Source organism: Mus caroli, unplaced genomic scaffold (genome assembly GCF_978045245.1).
Source record: "Mus caroli unplaced genomic scaffold, Mus_caroli_1 scaffold_20, whole genome shotgun sequence".
In the NCBI taxonomy this organism is placed as follows: domain Eukaryota; kingdom Metazoa; phylum Chordata; class Mammalia; order Rodentia; family Muridae; genus Mus; species Mus caroli.
Window position 1 is genome coordinate 33,207,501 of NW_028227275.1, and position 18,759 is coordinate 33,226,259.

Here is an 18,759-nt window from a genome sequence, read left to right on the forward strand (position 1 = left end):
ATTTAATCTACTATTAAAATTTAGATTAACTCATATAATTTGGAGGATTCTAAGGGTTCATTTTAAAATTGTAGGTGCTCTTTTTCCCCTAGGCTTTAAGTTTCCAGGAATCCAGTGTAAGGTATGCTCTTTCTAAAACAATAAGTATTTTTAACTCCCCAGAAAATTTGCCTCCTTATTACCTTGTGAATATTTCAAGATTTCAGTTAATTTTTATATGAATTATTCAAATTGCACATTGAAAAGGTCAAATAACACGCATGCTATGACTACATCTGACCTCTGACCTCTTTGTCTTCTCAGAAGCACTCAATGCTACCAAGTTTTTAAGTTTCATTCTAGAAATATTTCAATAACTTTGCAAACAGAATAATTGGTTAATTTTTTCAGAGAAATGATAACAAAAAATAGTTTTTTGCCTCTAACAGGATCTTTTAATATCAGTGTATAGATAGCTTTATTTATGAAAATAGTTACATTAAACATAACTAATTGGTCTATTTATCTTGCCTATCGGGAGATATTTAATGGTGGTCTTTAGGCTATAGCATAGGCATATAAAACAATGTAGTCATATAACATGGAAATTGCTTTGTTTATGTAAGGCTAAGCTTGGGGAAGATAATTTTTAAATTGGGAATATGAAAAACCGTATATGTCAGGCTTTTTACTATATGAAAATGATTTAGTATTCCAACTAGGCTAAGTGTTTAAGAAACAGTACCTATATGAGCAAAAGCACACATGACCTTAGCATTTCTTGTTAAGACCAAACTGAGCCCTCAAGTGAAACTTTCAGAGTCCCAGGAGTCTTCTGCTTTCAACACAAAATCATAAATTGATGAAGCTTCTGGAACCTCATTTTTAAAGTACTTAATAAAGTGGGACTTGGACTGACCTGCAGTCTTCATTTCTATATCCATATTCCATTCAGCTGTCAGTTACAGCAGCTCCAGCCCCAGCAGTTTTGAGACAAAACTTGTATTGTTTTTGGCTTCATCTTCCTTAGATTTATAGGTCAAACTACTTCAAATGTACTAGTTGAAAGTACTAAAAGCTTTGAAGGGAAAAATCACTAACTTAATGTTTCATTCATAAAAATATGGTATATAGATAAAGAGCGATATATTAAAACACTGTTTTCTATAACGTCTAAGTCAGCATTAGATCCATAAAGTTGACTACTACTCCCCATTTAGTGCGGAAATGCAACACGTGCATATGGATGTTTAGCAGTTCTGTTGTGAGCAGGATTTCCTCATGTGCCCATGTTTATAAGTTCAGTTTCCTCAACATGGAGTGTGACTGCATTTGCTGTGTGCTTAGCTACAGTTATGTTTACTGTCCATAGAACCAGCTTCTTTATTGTGTTGTATTTTGCTTATGAAGATCAGGTTCAACTCTTACTGTGATAAATTTCATAGCATAGGAGGTTTATAATATAGCCACAGTTGTTATAAATCATTTTACACATTCATTTCATTTTGGAGGTATAAGTTTAGTGAGTTTTCCATTTGATAAGATCATGTTACTCAGTGTTTTTAGACAAACGCTTTTTTTTTTTTTTTTTTTTTCCCGAGACAGGGTTTCTCTGTATAGCCCTGGCTGTCCTGGAACTCACTTTGTAGACCAGGCTGGCCTCGAACTCAGAAATACACCTGCCTCTGCCTCCCGAGTGCTGGGAGTAAAGGCGTGCGCCACCACGCCCGGCTAGACAAATATTTTTTGTGTAGCCAAGGTCAGACTACTTATGCTCTGTGTACAGACCCCTGGACACGTGTGCTACCTACCACACAGAACAAGGTTTGATTTTTTTTTTTTTTAATGTGCTCTCAAAAGTAAAGAAAAAAGTAATTAAGCAAGAGCCTGCAACAAAATACAAAAATGAAGGGGAAACTTAAAAATCAGAATTTGAGATGATGTGACTGTATCTATTACATTATCTGTATCATACAATTACAGAGAATCAAATGCAACCATTTCAAGAGATTTAGTGAAGTAGCTTCAAACTCTGGCATCAGTAGTTTAAAATGCAGGCAGTGTTAGGAGATACAGTGGGAGCAAAGTTATAATGTACAGTTTAGCAATGATAAATTTTTATCACTTTTAATAAATATAGTTAAAATACTCTGAGGTACTAAGATTGAAACTAAACCCGAGTTTCAGGTAGTCCTCCTCTATTAGACTGTTGGAAGTTTTGAGAATGAAAACAAGGTCTAAATTTAATTAAAAACTCAAAACTAGCCCGGCTTGGTGGCGCACGCCTTTACTCCCAGCACTCGGGAGGCAGAGGCAGGTGTATTTCTGAGTTTGAGGCCAGTCTGGTCTACAAAGTGAGTTCCAGAACAGCCAGGGTTACACAGAGAAACCGTCTCGAAAAACAAAAAACAAACAAAACCTCAAAACTATCCCAATTCAAACTTTTGAGTTGACAGTGGCTGTTTTGTATTTGTTTTCATGTATGAGTTTGAATTATCTCTTCTTCCATATTTGTAACATTTCACAGAAACACTATGTGTGTGCATGCATGTGCGCATGTGAGTGTGTGGATGCTTTCTGGACATTGAACTGAGAGTCATGTGCATGCTAAGCTGTGCTCTCTTACTGAACAGCTTCTTAGTTATTTTCTTTTGCTGCCATCTTCATCAGTCATCTGAATGACCTCCAGCTGTGTTCCCATAGACTGCGTCCATGGAACTAGCTCCATTTCTGAAGGCAAGAGTGGAAACCTAGCCTTAAAACCTCAGGCTGCTTTCTATCCTCGCTCTCTCTCGTTGTATCACTTTTAAAGTACAATGTTAAACTTTAAAAATTTTTTACTAGATTAATTTTTGAGTCACTAAAATCATGGTTATCTTCTAGTAGTTTTGCTAATGTTAAGTGTAAATTTGCCTGAAAAGGGAAAGCTCAAACCAAATAATACTTAGATGTCAAAGTCTCTCTTTAAATAGAGCACTTGCCTGCTTATGCTGCTTTAGGAGTAGCAATAGTTTGACTTTGGCAAAGAGGAAGGAAACCCTTTGATTGCATTTGAGTGCAGTGTTCCTAGTATAGACTCTACAGAGCATCACTGGCCCCCATTCCCAGAGCTGCGACTTAGTGACTGTGGGCAAGAGGCCCAGGATTTGCAGTTCTAACAAATTATAGTAATTACTGATATTGCAGTGATTATACAGACTACATACAATAGTAAAGTTGTTGTTAGTTCTCAGAATAAACTGGGAAAGGCTAGGACCATTTGCAAACATAAGCTTGATCTTAAGCCCCATCATTTCTTGCTAATTCAGCAGAGTCCTAAAGGATAATTCTAGCCCCAAGCTTCTTTAGTGGATACATCATCATAGCCTGGTTTTATTAGACTCATAGATGGGGAAGCAGTAAGTTCACAGAGTAATCACAGGACACCCAGCCAAAGCAATGCTTTTATTTCACAATCATCTAAATTTAAACAGCAACTGTTATCAGAATACATCTGATTAATATACATTTCTGATCCACACGTTTTCTTCTTTTTCTCCTAAATACTTTCAGAAGAACTTCAGGTAATAAAATAAAATCACAACCCAGCTTAAACCTGTGTTCATATACTTTATAAATTCTCTAAATTCATAAAACTGTCAGTGAATTAAAATTGGAAATATTTCATATATTACAATGTTTGTAAGCCCTAAAACTTGTTTGTCCTAATTGCTTAGCTGTAACTGTCAGCATGTCATCGTTCATTATTTTCTGAACAAAGATGTAAAGTAAAATTTTGGCTAGATGTGTTTCTGGACACCTTCAGGATTTTTTGAAGAATTAAATCAAAAATCTGTTTTGAATCTCTCATCAGCTTCTTCTGAATATTGTATCATCTGGTCAACACTTTGCCTGAAGGTAGAGTTTTAAGAGCAGTATTAGAGCCAATGCCTTAGCTTCCTCGGTAGGAGGAAGGCAGTTTTTTGTGCATTTCTCGGACCTCTTGGGAGGAAAAGGCTCTAAGTGGATCTTTAGAAAATACTCTACCACTTGCCCTGAACTGCTAGGTTTAACACCCTCATGTAAGGCTTTTGAAATTTTTCACATCCCATGAGACATGCCTTTCCATCGATACCCAGAACGTTTGTTTGTAAGTGCATACACTCATATATGTCTTTGTGTCAGTGTGCATATACATGACTGAAACCAAAACTCCTCCAAGTGATATCTATACCATGTGTAGTGAGCTATGCTTATTTCCTTCTCTGATTAATTTCTTTAAACACATAGCCACACTGCTAGGGAGACATTCAATGGTTATAGAACCTCCAGTATTCTGGTTCTCCACTGCAACTTAAGTTCCACTTTTACAACCTTACTTACTGCTCTCTTGTAACATCTCTAAAGGGAGTCTGATCCTGCTGTATATTTCCTAATCAATAGATCTGGGAAGAGTTGTACAAGACTTGATGATTCCTTCAGTCTTCCACTGTCATGTGGATGACTATGTATGTGCATGTGTGTGTCTCTGCGTGGTGCATGTGTGTATCTGTGTGGGGGTAAGGTATGCCCATGAGTGCAGCTTCCCACAGAAGCCAAAGAAGTCACACCATCCTGGAGCTAGACTTACTTGTGATGTGAACTGCCTAATGTGGCTTCTGAGAACTCAGACCCTCTGAAAGAGCAGGCTGCACTTTTAGGTTCTAAGCCTTTGTCATGATGTTGTCAACATAGGTAAGTATGGTGAATAATTACCATGCTGCAAACTAAATGCGACCTGCCTTAATATTTCTTACATGAAATAAGTTAGCCATTAATTTTAAATTTAGCCCTGCTTAAGTTTTTTGTATTAAAGCAGAATAAAGTCAGATTCTTTTCTAGCATATAACCTCAGTGACCTCTAATCTAGTTATCAGTAGAGTCCTACTGCCCTCTCTGAAACTCTCTTATTCCTCTCTCTCTCTCTCTCTCTCTCTCTCTCTCTCTCTCTCTCTCTCTCTCTCTCTCTCTTTTGGTTTTTTTCGAGACAGGGTTTCTCTGTATAGTTCTGGATGTCCTGGAACTCACTCTGTAGACTAGGCTGGCCTCAAACTCAGAAATCCACCTGCCTCTGCCTCCCAAGTGCTGGGATTAAAGGCGTCCACCTTCCTGTCTCTCTTAAGCATTTTTAAAATTTATTTAATTTTATTTTATGTGCATTGGTGTTTTGCCTGCATGTATATCTGCATGAGGGTGTCAGATCCTGAAACTACAGCTGTGAGCCCCCATGTGGCTGCTAGGAATTGAACCCTGGCCCTCAGAAAGAGCAGCCAGTGCTCTTAAGTGCTGAGTGGTCTTTCTGGCCCACCTTTCACCTTCAAGCATTCTTACCTTCCAGCTCCCATTGGAATAGCACATAAAGCTATACCTGCAGCATTGGAGACCTCAAATACAACTTAGAAAGGGATGCTTTGTTTCTACTCACAGTCCATCATGGCAGGAAAGTTACAGCAGTCACAGGAGCGCGGGATAGCTGATCACATGACATCCAGTCAGGTGGCGAAGAAAGATGAGCACTCATGCTGAACCTGCTCTCATTTTTATTCAGTCCATTATTCCACCCACGGTAGTGTTCCTCTCAGTTACAGCTCTTCTAACCTCCATTATCTGATCTAGATTACCCCTCAAAGACATGCCCAGGCACTTACCTCATCTACATCCATTACTCCCTATAGGCATTCCCAGAGGCTTATCTTCCATTGGTTCTAATTCCTGTCAAATTGACAATCAGCATAACCTATCACAGAATATAAAGAAAATAATGTTGAGTTTAGAGTGGTAAATTTGGGATTCCAGTCTGACTCAGTGACCTCGCAATCCTGATAGTCTTTCAGCCCCAGAATGCCTCACTTTTCCTATATGCATGCAGACGTAGCCCATGGAAATATGCCTATCTAACATGAAAGCATGCCTATCCTATCGTGTGAGGTGGTTATGAAAATCAGTTGAGAAAAAGGGCTGGAAATCCATGTAAAAATCAAAGTAATCATAAATGAGATGGTATAATTATTCAGTTGTTTATGTACACATGATCACATTTGCATAGGTGTACATGAATGTGTATGTCAACACTGGCCAGGGGTCCTCTTTTCTGTCCTGTGTGAGTTATATGAAACGCTTACAGCCTCTTCATATCTGTTGTCAGGAGATGCTTCTTTCCGTGGCATTATGAGTCCTCCGGAATGAGCACTGTGCTCCAGCCTCTCAGTTACTTAGAGCAGAAGCCTTTGAGTAGGCGTCCCTGGATATGGTTTTAGAGGTTCTTATTTAACTTTGTGTATTTGAGTATTTTACTTGCATATGTATCTTGTACCATGTGTGGGCATCATGCCCATCAATGTCAGAGATGGCATCAGATCCCTGGGACATAGAGTTATGGATGATCATGAGCTGCCTGATGTGGATGCTAGGAACTGAACTCAAATGTTGAGCACGAGCATGCTGTGCTCTTAACGGCTGAGCCGGCTTCCCAGCCCCATTTTACTGAAGACTTACAGAAGGAGCTGAAGACTTACAGAAGGAGCTGAAGACTTACTATCTTTTCTAAAACCTAGACACAGAAAACCTCTTTGCAGCACACTATTTTGTCTATCCATTTATTCTGCAAGTGAGCATTCGCCTCCAGTATTCTCAGTGGCTTCTAATCTCTAACCTTCTCAACCACGGAACAGATTACTTAGGTATGGTAGCAGCTCAGCGACATAAGAAGCCATCCCCTTAGAAGCATTCTTTTTTGTTAGAAGGCGGCAAGAGTGATAATTACAGCAGAGAATCCTAACAGTGAAATGTTACTTCTGTTTCAGTGACACTGTGCACTCTTTTAGAAAATATATTACTGATCTCTTTTTTTTTTTTTTTGAGTATGACCAAAGCATAAAATAGAATTTAACATCTTAGTATCCTTTGCCCTTTCTCTCCACTCTGGTCCTCTTTTTTAGGACATAGGTGGGTCTTTTTGGGATGTTGATTTTTTGGTTATTGTTGTTATTAGTGGTGGTGGTGATTGTTGTTTGTGGTGGTGATGGGTGGTGGTGGTAGTGGTGGTGATGGGTGGTGGTGATGGAAGAGAAGGATGTAACATAGTATGGGTCTCCCTTAGAAGCATTCTTTCGATACTGCCACCTTCTTCATGGCTCTGGAAAGGCAAATAATTGGTTGATGAAAATGTTTTCAGCCTGAACTTTGAGCATGTTTATTACCATGCTATCTCTCACTAGGATAATAAATACCGTCCACTTCAAGTTCTTCCTTGAGGTGTGGCTGAATCTTTGTAAGAAACAATCCTGAATTTATTAGCATCCCTTCTGGATGGAAAGTACCTTATCCCATCTATATCTTCTGATTTTCAAATCCCAATTCCTAAGGAAACACAGAATATTCTCTTTCTGGTCTAGGCTACTACAACATTTACATATTTGATATATTTTTAAATGTGTTTTCTACCTTACAGAATTCATTCATCTTTTTTTTTCTTGAATTAAAAGAACCAAATATAGGTGTATTTATTGTCACATAGTCAGTTTTACTACATCTCTGACTACCTAAGTAAAATTTTGTGGCTATAACAAATACTTAAAAGGAGAGGAGAAAGAGAACAAGGAAAATTTATAACTCACAGTTTGAGCAGTGCTTGGTTGGTTCCATGGGCCAGGAGCTTATGGCTGAGTAAATTACTTTGTGATGGCTAGGAAACAGAGAACAGGCAATCAGAAACCACTCAGCACTTTTAAGAACACACACCCAGTTTCCTTCTTCCTTTACATTTACCCACTTACATTCCCAACCCTTTTCAAAATAGTTCCAGCAGCTAGCAACCAAGAATTCAACAGGAACCTCTGGGACATTTCACACTCAAATTATTACATTCTGTCCCTGTTCCCCAAAAGCCCATGGCTACCTCATAATGTGAAATGCATTTAATCTAACCACCAAAGTCTCTAAAGTCAATACTCCCAGATTGCTTGACAGTTCCAAGTTTAAAGTCTCTGAAGGCAAGGTCTTTGCTGTGAGCAGGCTCCAGAGTTTAAAGGCGTTCTGCTCCCTTTCCCATGTGCAGCTGCACAAAGGAATTAGAGCATAGAAAAGAAGGGTGGAACTAAAACAAATCTGCAGCCCAGCACAGCAAGCCTTAAGTCCTTTGCCTCCTATGTCTGTCATCTTTGAGATTTGTATGGTGGTATAAGCTCCAAAGCTCTAGGGTAGACCTGAACCTACTGCTACAGCCTTAATACTTGACACCCCCCCACACCCTATTTATTGACTGCAGTTTCCCTCCACAGACATTCCATGTTCCTAGAGAATATCATACTCTAAGGGGGACACCATTTCATTTTCTTTACTCTTACTGCTTTACAAAGTTTGCCCCCTTAAGTGGTACCTGTAAGGATTCTGACCCTGACACAAACTTTGTCAGATTCCCAGACCTGCCACTAAAATCTGGGTTTAGTCATCCATGACCTTAGAACTGTTGTATTCTGTATGCCTGAAAAACTTGTGTCATGTGGACAACATCAAGGTCTGACACCAGTTTAGGTCTCTTGCACTATGACCCTAATAGCTTTGGAATGCTCAGATTGTTGAATAAAAACTGAAAGTTCTTTCCTAGGCAGTCCTGTGGAGCAAGGGCCACAGGAGTTGTCTTCTCAAGTGTTTCAAATATGTTGAAACTTTACTACTCATTACCTTAGAATGGTCTTGTCAGTCCCTTAGATGCCCTCAGGGTACCATATTTTCCAGATGCAAAACTCATATATAGCCTCTTAATTTTGTGTGTGTGTTTCAGTTTTGTGGTTGTTGCTGTGTGTTTTTGTGTTGGTTTATATGTATGGTATATGCACACATGTGTTTTGAAGTATGGGTGCCTTTTGTTCCCACAGGGGTCAGAGAATGTAATGGGATGTCCTACTCTATCACTCTTAATTCTTTGAAAAGGTTTCTCATTGACCCTGCAGCCAGCCTGGGGGCCAGCAAACCCAGTAATTCTGATACCAGAGGAGTTACAGGCCTGGCTTTCTGTGTGAGTGCAGGCATTGCAATCATGTAAGCGGTAGCATGCTTGAGTAAGTTTCCCTTACAGTGAACAGGTGAAAGAAAGACATTGCGTGCATCCATGAAAACTTTCTCTATTTTGCTCTTTTATTCTCACCTGTGGAATACCGTCACATCTAGAGTGTGCCTTCCCTCCTAGTTGCTCCTCTGTTGCATCTCCCAGTCCACCCTAGAGGTGCACTTTACTCTCCTAGGTGCTTCATGATGTAGTCAAGTTAGCAGTCAAGATGCTGCATCACGCACGGGCTTCTATCCTGGACAAGCTGCCTTCATTATCCTTTTCCTAATTTGAGCACACCCTCTGCTTTTTTGCTTCCTGACTCACTTCAGCTCCTGCTTGCTAGCACACACTTTCCTAGTGTGTTCACTAGGGAATACTTCTCTTTTAGTACGAATTTTAAATTCAGGGAAAATGTAAACGATGAGAAAATCTGTACAAGTTTATAACTCTTCTGAAATGTATTTTGTCTGAGTACAGGGTTAACAGTTTTGATCATATTCTCAGAAGTTGTTATATTGTAGGGATAAATTATAAAAAACCAATACCTCCCAGACAATCAGTATATCTGTTCTGGTGGATGTAGCTGGACCTGTTTCTGTTTGCCATTTTGCCTCGTTTCCCAGAGCTCCTTGCTACTGGCTTCAGAAAGTATCGAGGGTAGATTGGTTCTTTTCCTGACAACCTGGCCTTGCAGAGAATTGGATACCACCACCACAGTAGCAACTTTAGTAAAAGAAAGAGATTCCTAAGGAAGCCAGTTGCTGGCTGATCTCACTTAACATCGCTGTCTCTCAAACCTTTAGTGAGGGTTTATTCTTGAATGTGATTCAGCTGTTATAATTCTGACAATTTTTGCCTTTTACTTAAACCTATAAAATCACGTTATTAGTTTATTAAAATGTAATCTCAGTTCAAATTTTCACCCTCAAACTTAAAAATAAATGTAAGCAATTTAGCAAAGTACAGTTTTGAGCAAGTTATTCTTAGGTGTGCTTTGTTATCACATGAGTGAGTCCAGCTATCTTATGCTCTGTCTTTTCTGAGATTTAAAACCAGGCTGAAGAGATGGCTCAGCAGTTATGAGCACTGACTGCTCTTCCAGAGGACTCAGGTTCAGTTCCCAGCACCCATATGGCAGCTCGGCAGCTCACAACTGTCTGTAACTCCAGGATCTAACACCCTCGTGCAGACATACATGAAGGCAAAACACCAGTGCACATAAAATAAAAATAAATAATATTTAAAAGATGGGTTTAATTAAAAAGTGTTCATTTACTCCTTAAGTTACTTGTATATTCTAAAATGTGATCTTTTTCAAAGTAAACAATAGCACTTTCTTCTGTTTTCAAGTTTAATATACTTTGTTACCATCTCAATTGGTGGAGAGAATGATTTAAAAGGCACTTTGCCTGGTTTTATGATCTCAAAAACAGCTAACTATGGAATAAATTATTGCACATTTGTTATGAATTTATAACTGCTTCACTAAATTGTCGATATAACCATATTGTTAAAAATAAGGAAATTTATTTTCTCAAATTGCACAATGAAGGTTTTAATTATCTGGTGTTTTACTCTACATCAGTTTCCAAATGCATACTTTTTAGTCCCTATCTTGATAGCATGTGTCATGGTGCTATGAGTGGAAGGACAGCTGTCTCACATAGGAGGTCATCAAGACTGCCTGGGGTTTGTCCCTGGAAGCTTTGGCTTAAGAATGAGTTTGTGGCTGCCTGTGGTGGAATGGGGTTACGTTGAGTGTAGCTGATTCTCTTCTTGTCCATTTTTTGTTGGCTCTGAGTTATTTTCCTTCTACTCCTTTTTCTGCTGTTCTTTCTAATATTTCTGCTTCATCATCATGTCCTAAAATATAATAGAGATTATAGCCACATCGGAATGCTCACCTGACTGACCTTTCCCTTCCAAATTTTACTGCTAGAGTAAAAGAAGGATGTGTAGACTTACTAGCTTTAGAGTTTTTGTAACTTGCATTAAAATACTAATGCATATTAAATTCAGATTCTGTTTTATGATTTTTATTTTGTGACAGAATAGAACAAATGTTAAACATGCTTTAGGTATGAGACTATACAGAGAGGGGCTAATACCCCACAATTTGAACCATGCAAGTAAAAATATAAGTTTCTTATAACTAAAAAAATCTGCCAGGGTTCTTGATCCATGGGTCTCCGTACTGATTTTAATTACAAAGTGTTTAGAAAGGATTACTCTTGTAATTGAGGTTGTTATTAATGTGCATATTATATTTCATTCTCTAGGGACAGAAAAGCTGGGGGGGGGAACACATTTAGTGATAGCTATTCATTAGCCATCATGGAAGAATGAATTAGACTTTAAGAATCGATCAAAACTTCTCTGGTCAGCCTTTTATTACTATCTTGTCTTGAGCCCTTTTTTAATGACATTTATTATCAGATTGAAATGGCGATTGAGACGCTGCAAAAGTCTGACGGTCTGTCCACTCACAGAAGCTCTCTTCTCAACAGCCATGTAAGTTGCCTCTTCATGTACACTAATCTCTTGCTAGTTCTGCATGTGTTGCTTGCCTTTAAGTGCTTGTTTTATTTATTTCCTTATTTATTTTGCTTCTTAACCTTCTCTTCTCAAGCCTCTTCAGACTCTACCTATTTAATGCCTGTGTTACACAGTGGGGTGTCTCAGAACAGGCCCAGTGTGCTGCTTGCTTTACCAGGTGTTTGTACTTCCTGTCCAGATATACAGAACTTAAAGTTAATGACAAGCCACTATTTATTTCTAAAATGTAGTTAATAGTGATCTTAAACATTTAAAGATTTTTGTTAGCCACAAAATTTAATTCCTCTGAAGCAAAACTTTGTAGTACACATCTTCATGTCTGAGACACAAAAGCAGTAACCATGTCTACCATGTGACTGATAAGAGTCTTTAAATGCATAAGTGATCACTAATGTCAAAGCAGTGGTGAACTATGACAAATGTATTTACTGCTAAGAGTGTAAAGTAGGCAGGTCACAGTCATGGACAAACTCAACATCCTAAACACTGAAGAGAAAGAAAAATGGGCCAAAAGTGAAGTTGTATGTAAGTCGTGAGTTGCTCATACCCGAGACAGGCAAAGTGGTCTCGCTGCTTCCTGGCGTTCTCAGTATTCCCAGGCTCGCTGTAACACTGGTAAGTTTTGTGAAATAAACATTGTCATCGTCTGTTCAAATTTGAGGAAATCAATGAAAATGCTTCCTATAAGAAACAATAGAAGGGCATTATTTTTAGAAGGTTTCTGAATTATGAGAAAATGAATGGGCATATGATTTAAGTTGTAGATATAGAAATTGGCATTAGTAACATTTGAGTAAGAATTAGAAATTTCAAAAAATATTAGAAATTTCTTTCCTAATTGTTTTTTAATATACGGATAAGTTATTGTGATTTCTTAATTTTTCTTAATATTTTTATGACTAAAAAGTTTAAAAGTAAGATCACTGAAATATCTGTAGTATTTTTAACAATAATATACTTTATAGGAAATATGTCACTGTGTTTTCTTTTAAAAAATATTTGAACTTTGAACTGTTTTTGGAGGAGGTGTTTTGATTCATTCCCTTTTCAACAGAAGTATCTTGGTAAATAAAACTTGTGATCCCATTCAAAGAAGGCCTTTGACCATGGTGAGGATTACAGATAGCAGTTTTAAAATAAGGGTATATATTTTGTCACTTCTTTTTTAAAAACTATTTGAACACTCTTTTCCACTTTTTGTTCTTAAATATATTCTGCTTATTGGAATGAGTCTCTGGTTGTGTTAAAGGCTAGTCTACCATATGGTATTAGGATGAATTTGCCAGTTTGTATATTGAAAATAGCAAGTGAAAATGCTTATCACTTCCAACCAGAAATGTGCAGGCATATAAGTATTTCTAAAAATAAATAGAAATTTCCAGTTGCTCTTTTGAAATTTTCAGTTTTCTAAATTGACTCTGAAAGTCAATTCTTATTTCACTCTGGAGATATGAAATGTATCATAATATGTGTTGCTTAAATTTAACTTCAGTCACCCAACCTTATTGATACTTCCATAAACAATAATGTAGGTATATAACATGTTTTTAAAATATGTCTATGTGTTTGAAACTTTAGAAATAAATGGGATGATCTTAAATTATTTTCTTTAGTTAACTTAAGAACTAACGCTCGTTATCAATGACTGTAAATGAAGCCGCTCAAACAACACAGTGATGTGGTTTCCCTGGGTCTGAGTTTCTACTGCATAGTTTAGCAAATCTTCCATGTGTTTAAGCCTACTTGCTGGATTAGCAAGAGTGGCCACAAAATTTGCTCCTATGGTGGCAATATTTGTTTCCTGGCCTCATTCATTTTTATTACATCTCTGAAGTAGTCACCTTTGTTCAAAACTGCATATAGAGCCCAGTTTTGTGAGCAGAAGCCACAGGTTCACTGTTTTCCTAATGCCAGGGGTTTAGTTTCTCCTGGAATGCAGAAAAGGTTTCCTTTGTCTTTTCCTTGGGATGTTAATGATGCTCCTGCCTTTCACTGGTCCCCCAAATGCTACTCAGTGTGCGTCTGTGCTTAGCCTGTTTATAATGTTAACCTGGTGGCATTATGTCAGCATCATAGACAACCAGTAAATATTTATTAGCAAGTTAAAACAAAACAAAACAAAAAACAAAAAAAAAAAAGATTTTTATGGTTTGTCTTGTAATGGAGTCATCCTGCATAGAAGAGTGCTAGCACATAGTAGTAGAGGCATATTAACTATTTGCAGAATAGATGCATATAAGAAACAATAGAAGGGCATAAGCCTTATCATTAATGTTGTAGATTTCCTTTCCCAGTCTCATGTATGCCTGTTTGGAACACATACATAGATGGTATTGGTTTCTCTTTGTGTCCCTAAATATTCTTCAGTTAATATGTATGTGCTGGTAGTGAGTTCTCTCATGGATTTCTAACTAAATGAAGAATATGTGGGTCACTTTAAAATTTCCCACATACACCCTAAAGATTAATTATTTATTTTCTTTCAACCTAATCCTAAAAAGTTGTACCCCAAAGTGATATCACTCATCTCTTTGCATTTTAGAATGTGCTTTATTTTCGTTTTATAAAAATTTTTTGTTTATATTTTATTTTTAAATTTTGTGTGTGTGAAGATGTTGTTAATAAATTTTATAGATCTCCCTAAGTCCAAAGCATATCTAATTCTTTTAGTTGCAGGCATAAGCTTGTCCCGTACTGTCAACTGTAATTAATATACATTTTCATTTAGTGTTTGTATTATGTCCAATTTAGGGTACTTTACAGGTAAATTTCAGCCTAGAATTGTTCATAAAGTAATTGTTACTAGCTTCTGCATAGTGCCTTTATGCATGTATTTCTTTTTAATTCCGCTTAAAGTATATGAAACCTCTGGGCATTTATGTTTTGGGAATCTTCATAATCTAGCAGACAGTTAATTCATAATGCTTACAAGCTTAAGCTACTGAAATATATTAAGCTTAAAGTAAAATCTTGGTTTTTAGTCTTCGCCCACTGCTGTCGTGACTATATTGTAAATAACAGTTACTATAGGCATGTCAAAATGTATACCATCAGTTAGGTGAACTTAAAGTGATTCCTAACTGATAATAATCCACCTGGAATGCCAAATGTTACATTTAGATGTTAATTAGGCAATACGTCATTTATTTAATTTTATTTGTCAATCAGTGTTTCCCTTTAGGAAAAATAGAAACTATTGGTCTCTGTAATCTGTCCTGATGAATACAGATTAAATGCAAAGGTTGAAAGATACAATTATCTTGCTTTCTGCCCTTAGAAAACTATATTTTGGTTCATTAGTATAATAATTAGGTTTAAAGATAAAGGCTAAAAGAGTCTATGAAATTTTACAATCTTTAAAGTATTTCCCAAGCTTGTAAATATACTTACTTTATAAATAGTTTATTAAAAGAATTAAATAAGAGAAACAGATAGTTGTATTTTCAACTACTAAATGTTCAGAAAAATGGGTTCTAAAGTTTAAATACATTTCGTTAAAGAGAACACTGCATGAAACAGTCTTTGCTTTATAAGAATTATTCGGTTCCTTTGGGTAGATAGCACATGGGACATAGCATAATCTTTTACTTTATAGTACATATATGTAACTGTTTCATTTCTCTAATAATAATATGTAATCCTATGTTTTAGATTCAATATATGATTTAGAACTTCATCATGTGTCAAAATCTGAAAATTAAACATTAGTATGTAAAATGTAGATGAAATGTTCCGGCTGTATTGTCAAGTCTCTTAGGGTGCGGTCTAGAGAGTGTATTGCTTCTGTAGTAAGTTTATAAGAGAATAGTCACAGGTGTGCTTGTTAGCCATCTTCCCAGCAGGGACCCCGCGGCAGCAGACCCGCCGCCTCCATCTTCGGGGCTTTTATTTCCATGCCCTCCTCTTTCCTTCACATGCTCACCATGCTTCGGCACGGAACCCAGGGCCTCCTTTTGATGAGGTGGAGGTGGAACAAATTTAGCTTTGCTGCTGCCAAGTTCTGGTCAGCGAGATAGCTGTCCAGCCAGTCCCAGCTGGATGGTGCATAGTGTGCATCTGTATGCGTATTTGTGTGTGTTCATATTCATGAAATTAATATTTTCAGAAGCTAGTTTAAACCTCAAACATTCTGGGAATGTAAGTAATATATGAAGAACTAAGTAAGTATGATAAGGAGAGACTGTCGCACAACTATGTTAGTATTAAACGTTTCATTTCTGCAGCTAAGTAATTGTTTTCATCTGTTTACACTACATTAAAATTGTTTGTTGATTTATTTTTATTTGTATATTGTAGTTATAAAGTTCACATTTTAAAATTAACTTTCCTTTTCTAGGGGAAATGTCCTTTAAACTAAGATTTTCAATATAAATATACCACCTGCTGACTAACAAAGGAAAGTACATAGAATTATTTCACTCCCCTTTCTTAATTGTGTTATGATGCCTCTAATGGGGACGGACACACACACACACATCTTAAGTAGTTTCTATTTACATGTATCCTACAATGTGTACTGTGAATATGAGAACTTTGTTACATTATTTGTAACTGCTAAAAATATGTTCACTTCATACAAAATCCTTTCAGGAACTTTTTTGGTTGTTGTTGTTGTTGACCCTTGATAACAAGGGTCTGTATTCCTATTTTTAACATGTTAAGAATACGAATAGAAGGTAGCTGTGCCTTGCTCTATCTATTATCTAGCACCTGTGTGAGAGACAGTAGCACACTTTGATGCAGTACAGTTCACAGTGGCTACTTGAAATCCACTGGAAGTGCTTTCACACCCTGTAAGTTGTCTGAGGCTCATGGATGAGATTAGAAGCAGGTTTGTATTGCTGTGTCTTGTCTTTCTTCCTTGTGTTTTATATTTTAAACTCTTGAGATTTAAAAAAGGAAAAACTCTAAAGAAGCCTGCTAGCCCACTGATTTTAATCTCAGTAACTTAATGCATGAGTGAGTTTACTTTGATGCTTCATATTAAACACATGTTTAGAGAGAACCCATTCTGTGCTTTATTTTCAGTACATACACACAGTCATGTTTGAGTGCCTCTGTAAAATGTTTCACTTATATGAAGGCTAAAAGTAAATACTATGAAAAATTCTTTATGAGCTGTAATATATTTCTGTCAGTGTATGAAGGAGAGCTAATTTACTGTAGTCTCTAGTGTCTTGTGGTGTTAAATTATATATGACACAATATTAATATGTATTTTAAGTTTATTTATATGGCTATATGTTCCTTAGGAAACTATAAGTTTTCCTTAACGGGACATAACTTTTATTTGTATAAGTATCTTCTATGCATTGTGGTGTATTTTTTATGCCATTAACTACTACAAGTTTGATGATACATATTTAACTATTTAATGATTACTTGGGGATATTTGAAGCTAAAATGCTCTGGAAAATTCAGTTGTCATAGTACAAAAAAATAAGATAATTTGATAAATTTTTATAAAAACCCTGAAAATTCAGGTTCAAAGTTTAATCAAAAGTCTTAAAATACACAGATAAAATAGAATAAAGTCTTTGACTTATTTGAATGCCCAGGTCATTATCACCTTTAGCCTTTGACTAAATACGCAGAGGACAAGTATAGTCCCATTCATCTTTGTTATTTTACTTCCATAATTCACCTTTAACTACAATCTTGGGTTCAATGTTTGCTCTTTACGATATCATTTATAAATGCCATGGAAATTGTTGAGACAAATAAAATGAGGCATTTGCTGCTCTGATGACCTATTTAGAAAACAAGAGTTAGAAACCACGCTCAGACATTGAGACAATATATAACCTTAGGAAAATTATTTACATTTATTTCATTTCTTTTCCAAGAAATGAATAAGTAGAGATTTAATAATAGAAATCCAGCAGAGATTTTTCTTGTATTTTTATCTTTAAGCATTATTTTTAAAAAAAACAAAGTATAATATAAAATTTGAGGTAAAAAGACACCTCAACTTTAAGGTAGAAAATTGATGATTGTAAAAATACTGCCTTTCATCATCTTGCAGTTATTTGTAAGCTCTGGCAAGGGTCCTTGTTTGGGCAGGAGAATGACTGCATTTTACCTCTCTCCATCTTTTGTCCCAGGAGATAAAATGTTATTGTGTTATCTAATAGTTATTTGAAATAAGTTAATTAGAGTTCTGTAAAAATGAATAAAATCTTACCTCATACAAGTAAGCCTACTGTTTATTGTAACAAATCAATGTAAAGGATAAATCAGGTGTTATGTTGCCAGGTTTAGTTTTGTTTTATAGCAATTATAAATGATAGGTTTATATTGTGAATTTTGACCAGTGAATGCTGTTATTTTAATTCTTTGTAAAAAGAAAAAAAGGAGTGCGTATCTTAGGAATATAGTCAATATAGGGAAATTTTAATATCTCTAGTCATGCTGGAAAATTTGAAGAAAAGTTATTGTCTAAACTGATAACTGCTGTGATGTTTCCCAGAGCTTAGAAAGTCAGATATCCCAGCTTCTGAATTATCATAGTCTATCCTAAGAGTTAATGAAGAGATTCCAAGTAGCTGTGCATGTATTGTACCTTGCTGAGGTTTTGGCAATTCCATGAATTCTCTGCTTATTCTCTCTCACCTCAACAGCTGCAATGGCTGCTGGACAATTATGAGACAGCGGAGGGAGTGAGCCTGCCGAGGAGCACGCTGTACAACCACTACCTTCGACACTGCCAGGAGCACAAGCTGGACCCAGTCAATGCCGCCTCTTTCGGAAAACTAATAAGGTCCATTTTTATGGGGCTACGAACTAGGAGATTAGGCACTAGGTTAGTACTGACGATCAACATAATTAGTTCATCGCTCTGTTTCAATTAGAGCAGTGTTGGAAAGTGAGCAAAAATGTACTTGATAACAGAAAAGATGTGAGGAGAAAAATATAGAATGGGCCTCCTTTATAAAGTCCATAGGAAATTAACATTATTATTCAATGGCCCTCACCCCTTAGATTTTCAAACTACATAGAAGTTAGAAGCCAACTTGTTTAAGATTTGCATATAACATATTATACCCAATACAGTTGAATAGTAAATGGAAAATAATCATTTCCTTAGTGCTTCAAAATACATTTAGTTGTTTTATGAAAACTATGTGACTTGCAGAAGTTAAGGCTGAAGTCTCCAC

General features: G+C 36.5%; 1 protein-coding gene across 8 annotated transcripts in view; it reads left to right on the forward strand.

The window, feature by feature from the left end:
* The window catches only part of Rfx3 (regulatory factor X3), a 265,021-nt gene that overhangs the window by 178,179 nt on the left and 68,083 nt on the right, over positions 1–18,759 (forward strand). For 7 of the 8 annotated variants that reach the window (XM_029472432.2, XM_029472430.2, XM_085834163.1 and 4 more), the window contains 2 exons: positions 11,483–11,557; positions 18,223–18,404. In XM_029472432.2, the coding sequence (XP_029328292.1) occupies positions 11,483–11,557; positions 18,223–18,404 (257 nt within the window). The remainder of the gene's footprint in view (positions 1–11,482; positions 11,558–18,222; positions 18,405–18,759) is intronic. The other variant, XM_085834161.1, reaches the window with a different exon arrangement.